The sequence below is a fragment of the Sylvia atricapilla genome, chromosome Z (assembly GCF_009819655.1).
Source record: "Sylvia atricapilla isolate bSylAtr1 chromosome Z, bSylAtr1.pri, whole genome shotgun sequence".
NCBI lineage: Eukaryota > Metazoa > Chordata > Aves > Passeriformes > Sylviidae > Sylvia > Sylvia atricapilla.
In genome coordinates, this window is record NC_089174.1 from 40593405 (window position 1) to 40603621 (window position 10217).

At 43.0% G+C, this 10217-nt stretch overlaps 1 protein-coding gene across 2 annotated transcripts in view; it reads right to left on the reverse strand.

Moving 5' to 3' along the window:
• The window catches only part of AUH (AU RNA binding methylglutaconyl-CoA hydratase), a 105418-nt gene extending 96122 nt beyond the window's left edge, over positions 1-9296 (reverse strand). For both annotated transcript variants that reach the window (XM_066340055.1, XM_066340054.1), the window contains exons 1-2: positions 9029-9296; positions 38-105 (exon numbers count right to left, since the gene is read on the reverse strand). In XM_066340055.1, the coding sequence (XP_066196152.1) occupies positions 38-105; positions 9029-9257 (297 nt within the window). In that variant the 5' untranslated portion in view covers positions 9258-9296. The remainder of the gene's footprint in view (positions 1-37; positions 106-9028) is intronic.
• Positions 9297-10217: the final 921 nt, after the last annotated feature.

A 10217-nucleotide genomic window follows, 5' to 3' on the forward strand; every position in this document is an offset into this window, starting at 1 on the left:
CTTCACCTTTGTACTAAAAACTACTCTTTTCACTTACCATTTTTACAAGATTTTTGCTAAGTGCATTCTTGGCATGAGATCTGTTTAATCCAAGCACCACAATTCCTGGAGGGGAAGAAAGATCACATAATTGTTAAAAATTCAGTGAAATATATCATCTATGTAAATTATTATTATTATTTAGAACTTATACAAAAGGCATTGAGGACTAAAAAATAAAAGCTAGTGTAATCACTATGGAGTATCTGAAAGAAAATACTCTTTTCAATACTCAACACAAATTACACTTACTTTAAGAACAAAAATACGGCCCTAACATCTTCATGTGGAAACAGTGCTTACAAAGGTTGAATGTAGAATTACACAACTGGATGCACAAATTTCATGTTTGCACATGAAGTGCTGAGGAATCATCATCCTGAGGCATCAGGAAAGATGCTTAATTGTAAAGCATATATTTCCATATTTAGAGTTCAGAGACTTCTTAAAGCATGAAGTGCCACAGAGCAAAGACCAGCAACTCCAACACAGGTAAAAGGGGAAGTGCATACTTCTGTTTAAAAAGGAAAAAAAAACAAAATAAAATAAAATAAAATAAAATCTCCCCTGAAACACAAAAATTAAGCTCAATTCTGGGTACATAGCTCCAAAGACACATTCATAGCTCCTTTAGTCCAGTCACAGATCAGCTAACTGACTGACTGCACTAACTAACCTGTGCATTGGTTTAAATGCTGCAGCATGCAACAAAAATTGTCTTTATTTTGCCTCCCTCACCTTAACAGGCATGATTATCAAAGAGGAAAATTCTGTAAAGTCTATTTTAGTAATGCCTAAGTTTACCACAACTATAGCAATCTTTTAGACATTTACTGCCTGAACCCAACACAACTACTTGCCTGAGTTCAAAACACCAGCACAGAGTCCCCCATCCTGCTCTGGTAACATCTGATCAATCAGGACCTTTCATGCAGAGAATGCAAAGATAAAGGCAAAAAAAGGACTAGGGCCGGAGGAGGAATGCCAGGCAGAAAGTGAGCTCTGTCTCAAACAGAAATGCCCACAACACTGCCATCAACCTACAATATGAAAAAACAAAATTGCAGAAACTCAGTGTTTACCCAGTTTACCCAGTGTTTACCACTCAGCTTTGACTGTACATTCTATACATAGGCTACAGTGGCAAGATTTTCTTGTCATCTCAGTGCATACTGCTTCTTCTATTTCCAGAAAACCTGTCCTCCCTTAGGACTGACTCAGCTCCCTTCCTCTCCTTCCTCATGCATGTATGTTGCACACACATACACATAAGACAAGATTTAGAAGAGCTCCTGCTCCTTCGGCAGTTACTAATTTGAAGACAAAGTCTTCCATTTCACAGCTACCACTCTCAAGATTCAACGAAAAATAGTGCCAAATGCAAGTAATAAAGCACCCATGCTTTCTTGCTCCTAAGGTACAGTCAATTGCTAAGTACAGATTCTCCTAAAAGGGGAATAGAGCCAGGTCAACCCAAATGACCTTCATTCCCTTGTTCTACAAGCCTGAATTCCCACGTTTATCCCTATGGCTAGAGATGCTCATACAGGACTGCCTGCAAAGGCACTTACACAGGAATCTGTTAATATTCTGTTAAGCAAAAAGGAGTTGTGCTGTAGCACTTTTCTTCAGCTGTTACAACTTCTTTTCCAGGAGGAAGATGACTCCAAATTCAAATACTTCATATGTTCAACACAAGTAGATTAGGCAAAAGCATCATCCCACATTAAAGCAACAAAAAGATCCTTTACCCTGACTTCACTTTGATTTTCAGGCACTACAAATCCCATGGTTGAATAAACTAGAGATGTTATTATCCCAAACTATACTTCAGTCAGGAAATAGAGTCTTTTTCAGAAGCATGTTATACTTCAGGGCAATGACACTTAATGACTTGAATTCTTCTCCCCACTGGAGCCCAAAGACTGCTATTCCACCAACAATGTGCTCAGAAGGAAGCTCCAGTTAACATTAAAGCACGTAAAAGATTTTTTTTTTCCTACAAAGGAATGATCCTTGAAGACAAATCACACAAGTCAATTTATGCTTAGCAGTGTCATATCAAGTCATAAACCCACCACTTCTGCTTCCTTCTACAAAAGTAAAAGATAAAGACGGCACCCACTCAGTTATTTTCATCTAAGTATAAAAAAAATATGAAGCAAGAATTGCAAGAAGAGGAGTATAAAAGGTTTGCAAGGGATACCTACATATCGCAGTGATATATAGATACAAAAGACATTCCTCACAGTCACATTTGAGTCATTTTTGTTCTAATATGCTATTACTACAGGACCTGTGCATCCTGAGGATGCAAAGGACCTTGAAGATCATCTAGCTCCAAGTCCCCTACAGGGACACCTTGCACTACACCAGGTTGTTCAGAGGCCTGTCCAACCTGGCCTTGACCGTCTCCAGGGATGAGGTATCCACAGCGTCCCTGGGTAATCAGTTGCAGTCCCTAACAGTTTTGCAGTCCCTAACAGAATTTCTTCCTAATATCTAAACTAAACCTGCTCTCTTTCAGTTTAAAACCCTCTCCATGTTTCTTACAGGATCCCTTCAGAAAATGGAACATCACAGTAGGTGACCCCAAAGACTAACCTTCAGTATGAACAATCCCAATTCCCTCAGACTTTTTTCACAGGAAAGGTACTCCATCCCTCTAATCATATTCATGCCTCCTCTGGACTCACTCCAACAGTCCCATGTCCTGCCTGTGCTGGGACCCCAGAGCTGGATGCAGGGTTCCAGCTGGGGTCTCACCAGAGCAGAGCAGAGGGGCAGAATCCCCTCCCTCCCCTGCTGCCCACGCTGCTTTGGGTGCAGCCCAGGACACGTTTGGCTTTCTGGGCTGGGAGTGCCCATGGCTGGGTCATGTCCAGCCTCTCACCCACCAGCACCCCCAAGTCCTTCTCACAGGGCTGCTCTCCATCTGTTCACCCCCCAGCCTGCACTGATACTGGGGTTGCTCTGCTCCATGTTCAGCTCCTGGAACTTGGTCTTGTTAAACCTCACAAGTTCCACTGCCCAGGCTTGTCCAAGTCCCTCTGGATGGCATCCCAACCTTCAGGTGTGTCAAACGGCACCACTCAGCTTGGTGCCATCAAAAATTTGTTGAGGTGAACTCAAACCCTTCATCTATGTCATCAATGAAGATGACATTAAATCACAGTGGTCTCAGTATAGACTCCTGAGGCACACCACTTGTCACTGACATCCATCAAGAACCTAAGCAACTGACCACTACATTCTGGATGCTACCATTCAACCAACTTCCATCCATCATATCCACCTCTCTCCACTTTAGAAAGAAGGATCTTGTGCAGAATTCTGCAAAGGCTTTCCAGAAATCCAGGTAAATGACACCTGTAACCATTCCCCTATCTACTGATGGTGTGAACTCCATCATTCAAGGCCACTGGATTGGTCAGGCAGGACTTGCCCTTGGTGAAGCTGTGCTTGCTTGTCTTGAATCACCTTCCTGTCCTCCATGTTCCTTAGCACAGCTTCCAAGAGGATCTGTACCAGGACTCTTCCAGGAACAGGGGTGAGGCTCATGAGTCAGTAGTTCCCAGCCTCCAGCTTCCTGCCTCTTTTAAAGACGAGTATGATGTTTCCCCTTTTCTGGTCATGGGGGACTTGACCTGACCCTGTGACTTTTCAATACCTGCTACATTGTCATCTGAAGCATTTAATCATGGTTCATTCTTCCTAAAGCACACACCCATGTATATGTGCTTTCCAAAATCCTTTAAAATAAACTGCTAGAAAAATTGTGAAAGAAAAGATATTAAAAAGTAATCATTAATAAATATGAGTAGAAATTAGTAGTAGTACTAGTAATAGCAATAGTATTTACTTTGTTGGTGTATCTGTATGGTATCAAAAATGTGACAGATCTACTAAGAAGGAATAAGCATTCACTTAATGCTAAACCCAATATTAATGTTATAGCTTTTCCTGAGAGTCATTCCCACATTATTTCTGGGACACACTTCAGCACATAATGTGCATCCATTAAAAATACATCTTCTTACTGAAAACTAACTTATCTTAACTGGCTAGACTCTCCAAGAGACGATGATTCCCAATGTTGTCTAATATAGGCAGCAATATTCCTGTATACTACTTTCTTAGCCAATCATCAGAGGCAAAGCAAATGTAAATATACAGTATGTTCTCTAATTATGAGTTAACCCTGTCAAAAGAGAAAGCTGCCTATGGTATAATTCTCAGTGTTTAAGAGAAAAAAAACCTATATTATAAAAGTTATATTATAAAAATGGAAGTTATATTATAAAATGAAAGCATAGTAAAAGCAAAAATTGTTTTTTACTAAAATAAGGATACATACATATCCATAAGATAGCTTCAAAATATCTGTAAACCCAGAAACATCCTGATTTCATGGCATACACTAAATTTAATGTGAATAAAGTGAAGAGATTAGATACTGGTTTAACTACTGTTTGTATCAGCATATAGGAAATTTTACTTTTAATAATGGTTTTTATCTCTTTTACCTTGCACTTCTTAGAGACCAAAACATTCATCCTCAAGGTCTGATAGAAATATATTTAACTGGTCACTTAAAAATAAATCTTGTCTTTAAACAAATATGAATCATTTTGTCAGAGTTCGAAAGATTCAACACATCTGCATATAAAGTACTTGCAGACTTTTTTTTATTTGTACTTATTTTATCATTTATTTGCAATAAGTACACAAGCACATGTAGTTTTCCATAATTTAAAAATATTTTTAAATGCCTGAATTATGCTTGAAAAATTGAAGGAGGATCAAAGCAAGTTATTTTTAAGTTTGTTTCACTTAACTACTCAGATAAACCAAGGCAGACAATTGGATTTAGATGTTTATTATTCTAAAGTAGTATCTTAAGCAAAACAGGAACATATGGTGAATATATCATGCACAATTCTGGTGGCTTTCATTAATCAAGAAATATTTAAGTGAAAAATTACACAGCACTTTTTACAAGCACCAAAACACTCCTCAAAATCCCCTATCTGAGCCTGTTTTATCTTTAAATTCTGATTTAACTCTTTTCTGCACTTCTTAAATTGGTAGATCTCACCTGCTCAGCCCTGCTTTAAACATAGCAAAAGAATGGCAAGTTTTTCCAATTTATCAGCTAGCTATCAGTTTCTAACCTCTGAGCAAACAACTTCAGCCAAGACTGCATTTGTTTTGCCCAATCCATGTAGATTAAAATTCAACTGATGACGACCAAAAGCTGTCTTGCTCTAAACTCTGAACCAAAACCAGCAGGTAAATTTGACCACAAGGAGTCATTCTAGTGTAAAATCTAAATTTGATAAATATTTATATCACATTACAGCAAGCAACACTCCAACACTGGAGTCAAGACTAAAAATATTTCTCCCAATTGCACCTATAACTTAAAAATCCAAACCACTAGGTTCATTTAAATTTGTATAGGTATCACTAATGCAATTTGGTTAAGTTCTGAAATGTCAATAGCTGTAATACAATTCAGCCCTAGTGATGATCAAATAGAATCTCAAAAAAAGTAAAAGATATATACTTAATTGGAAAAACTAATACACTAACAGTCACTTTCACTCACAGAAAACTGACACTAACTGACACTTCACACACTGCACCATGGGCAGAATATACAGGCATTTTTCAATCACATCTTTCAAAACTCGCATATCTTTTGTGTTCTAGTTCAGGTCAAATTTGGAAGCCAGAAAGCCCTGAGTTAAAATTTCAACAACTAGCCTTTGCAAATATAGTCTCATTTTAGCTCATGTTTAGCAACCTCCCAAGACCTGGTATGCAAATTACATGGAAGTGATATGAAGCAGAACAGTTTGCTACTTTGCCTAGAGGCAAAAGATTTCTCTAGAGCAACAAGACATCCCAGTACATGAGGCAGGTACAGTCAGTTTTCCTTCCTCCCCAGTATTCAAAATACATCTTTCTCTGAGCAACACAGAAAGACTAGGCATGTGCAAAAGAATAACCACAGCATCAACAAGCATGTGTGTGCCATAAACGGTAGTCAGAGAACAGAGTCTGACACTGTGTGGAGTCAAGAAGAATCTAATGGGATGGTGCAGTGAGGCCATGGGGGCACCAGAGTACCATGTGGGAAAGTCTAGAACATGAAATGGTAGATCAAGGAATGTCAGGGCAGAAAAGAGCAAGAAAGACCACAGGGGCGTTTATAGAACTGGTGTCCTCACTCAGCAAAGATATTAGATGCTGTAAGCAGATAAATATAAATGAACGTGGCATATATGGTGTGGAGGAGGTTGTGTGGTACCATTACAGGGAGGAACCAGAGCCATTTTTCTTTTGCAGAAATGTTGCCTGCTCTTTGTCCTTCTGAAGACAGCATATGAAGTTTATGTCTCTTTCCAGCCTATTTCCACATCCTTGTTCTCACATTTTTGTAACAGAGTTGGTTTCTATGCCCTTCTGAAAGTCAATACCAAAGAAAATTCCTTACACTTAAGAGAATTCATCAATTAAAAATACACTGAGTGAATCCTTCGTTGTGATAGTGCCAGTTGCTTTAACATTACAAATGCTATCTCCACATTTTGGGGCATTAGGCTACATATTCAGTATGAAACACCTTCATAACATTACAAAAACAATGATTCCTAGCTAATTCAATAGCTGGAACACACTGCCTAATTCTACGTTTGTTGTGTAATAAAAATAAAAGTTGAGTACTATGTAAGATCATGGTATTTTCTACCACTTCTTGGTAGAGCACAAAATAAACAAGATAAACACTCTTCTAACATTTAACAAACTCTTCTTTGCTCCTGTGTTGTCTCTTCCTTAACTTAAAACAGACCCAAAAAAATCGGAATAGATGTTTTAAACTAATTCCAAGTTCCATAGCTGGCTAGAAAAACACAACTGAAGTAGTACATTTTACAGGAAGTGGAAAGAGCTGGGAACCGAACTACAAGTTTGATGATTTCAGGTTCAGATTGCATCATCTTTACTAACAATCCTAAGTAATGACAAAAACCTGCCCTCAGATGAAAGCACAACATCAGCTTTCCCTTGAAAAAGAAGAATAATCTTCTAAGTCTCATACTACAATTCCAAGTTTTAAAGTTACCTCTCTGTATATGTATACAAATCTAAGTACAAGGCATACTCAACTCACAGGCATTTGCCTGAATTGGCATCAGGTCTGAAATAGCTGAGTTAATGTTCTCAAAGATGCAAACTAAACTGCGCATCTCAACACATGGTGGTTCCAAGATATATTCTCCATATAAAGAGATTAATGTGCTGCAGATAATCAAAACCCCATACTATGTCCCTCTCCATAAAAGCAGATATAACATCATGGCTATAAAAATAAATCCTAACGAACACTTACTACTTCTCTACCATTCTCCACCCTGCTGCATCCACAGGGGAAGGAAGTGACAAACAGGGAAGGAAGTAGAACACCTCCAAAATCCAGTGAGCGTCACAGCAGAAGAGGAAGTACGAAATGTCTGTGCTATGATGCACTGGCTGTAGGTCACTAAGGAGCACAGATTTTCCTCCCTTTCTAAGCAGGTGAGTTAAAATAAGACTCTTGGTACAGCTGAGTAGAACAAGATGACTAGGTTTTAGTTGACGACACTAAAAGCAAAGGGAAGGATGAGATGGTTATTAGGAAAGTGGTATGAGATGAGGGAATACTAAAGCTGTATCTTCCAGCACAGAAATCATGGATCTATGCCCTTCGCTGCCCCTGCACACAAGCACAAAACTGATGTCTGAAGCAGCATGACAAGAAGTTTGCTGCTAAAGTTCATTTTCTCACAATTAGAGCAGCAAATAGATGCCAGCTCAGAGATCTACCTCACAAGCACAGTATATATGCTGCAGTATTCTGGAAGAGTGATGCTGTTGACACACCTCAAGGACAGGATACAATCCACAGTAAGCTAGACAAACTCATGAAATGGGCCCATGGAAATCTCATGAGGTTTAACAAGACCAAGTGTAAAGTGCTTCAACTGGGTCAGGACACCCCCTAGTATCAGCATAGGCTGGGGAATGAACAGATGGAGAGCCGCCCTGTGAGAAGGACTTGGGGGTGCTGGTGGGTGAGAGGCTGGACATGACCCAGCCATGGGCACTCCCAGCCCAGAAAGCCAAACGTGTCCTGGGCTGCATCCAAAGCAGCGTGGGCAGCAGGGGAGGGAGGGGATTCTGCCCCTCTGCTCTGCTCTGGTGAGACCCCAGCTGGAACCCTGCATCCAGCTCTGGGGTCCCAGCACAGGCAGGACATGGGACTGTTGGAGTGAGTCCAGAGGAGGCCAACAGGATGATGAGAAGAATGGGACATCTCTCCTATAAAGAAAGGCAGACAGAATTGGAACTGTTCAGTGTAGAAACGAGAAGACTTTGAAGTGACCTAATTGCAGCCTTCCAGTACCTGAAGGGAACCTACCTGAAAGATGAGGCAAGACTATTTGCAAGGACATGTTGCAACAGTAAAAGGTGGAATGAGTTCAAATTGAAAGAGAATAGGTCTAGATTAGATAACAGAAGGAAAATCTTTACTGTGAGAGTGGTGAGGCACTGGCACAGGTTGCCTAAAGAAGCTGTGGATGTGAATTCCCATAGGTGTTGAAGGCCAAGCTGCATGGGGCTCTAAGCAAATTTGGTCTAGTACAAGGTGTCCCTGCCTATGGCGGAGTAGTTAGAACCAGACAGTATTCAACCTAAACCGTTCTACGATGCTGTGAGGAGCCAAGAGGGATCAAGCTGACCCAGTTCAGCCACTGCCACGCCAGCAGCTCCCAGCACCCTGCGACGCAACCCCGGCCGCGGTGACAAGGAGGAGGAGCCACCGCTCTCTTCCCGCCCCTCGCCGCCAGGCAGCTCCCCCAGGGCCGCCCTCTCTCTGCCCCGCCGGGGTCACCCCGGCCAGGCCGGGATAGCGGGCGGAGGGCCGCCTTTCCCTCGTTACCTTTGTGCTCATCATCCAGGTACCGGACGCGCAGCTCCTCCTCTTCCTTCGCCTGGGAGCCGTAGCTCCTCCCGGCTGAGGGGAGAGCGGCGGCGGCGACGCCTCCCCGCAGCGGGGGCGTGCGGTGGCCGGTTCGGCAGAGGGCGGCGGAGGTCGCGGCGGCTGCGGCTGCGAGCCTGAGCCGGGCGCGCAGGAGGCCGAGCCCGCCCAGCGCCGCCGCCGCCGCCATCGCTGCTGCCGGCGCCGCCTCAGCCGCTCGCGGCCCCGGCCCCGGTCCCGCCGCCCACGTGACCGGCTGCGGCACGCACGGGGCGCCGCTCCCCCCCTCCCTGCGCCGCCGCCGCCCGGGGCCGCGGGGAGGGGGCGGCTCGGCCAGGCCCGGCTCCTGCGCCGGCCCCTTCCCGGCCGGTACTCGTGGCAAAAAAGGCTCGTCGGCCAGGGCAGGTCTGAGACTTGACCGAGAACCAGCCCCATCCTGGGCAGCGTCCAAAGCAGCGTGGGCAGCAGGGGAGGGAGGGGATTCTGCCTCTCTGCTCTGCTCTGGTGAGACCCCAGCTGGAACCCTGCATCCAGCTCTGGGGTCCCCAACAGAAGAAAGACATGAAACTGATGAAGGAGGTCCAAAGGAGGCCATGAAGGTGATAAGGGGGCTGGAGCATCTTCCCTACAAAGACAGGCGGAGGGAGCTGTGGCTGGTGAAGAGATGGAGAAGAGAAGGTTGTGCAGAGACCCCATAGCAACCTTCCAGTATATGAAGGAAAGTTCAGCAGGATCTGTAGTGATAGGACAAGCAGTAATGGGTGTGAATTAAGAGAGGAAATTTAGGTGAGATTTTGGGAAGAAATCCTTCACTGTGACGGTGGATGAGACTCCGTATTAGGTTTCCCAGGGAAGCTGTGAGTGCCCCAGCCCTCGCGGTGTTGAGGTTGAATAAGGCCTTGATCCAGCCTTGTCTAGTGAGAAATGTCTCTGCCTATGGTGTGGGACAGGGGTTGAGACGGAATGATCTTTAGTCCATTCCAGCCTCTTGACATTCTGTGATTCTCACAAGCAGCTTGAGCTATGCAGGTGTGTGAACAAATTTCTCATCAGTAAATGCAGGTGTTTGGTTTCATCAGGGCTTCGTGATACTGCTGGAAGTTTATTTATTTGCAGTGAACATTTATTTGCAGTGAACTTGAGAATATCT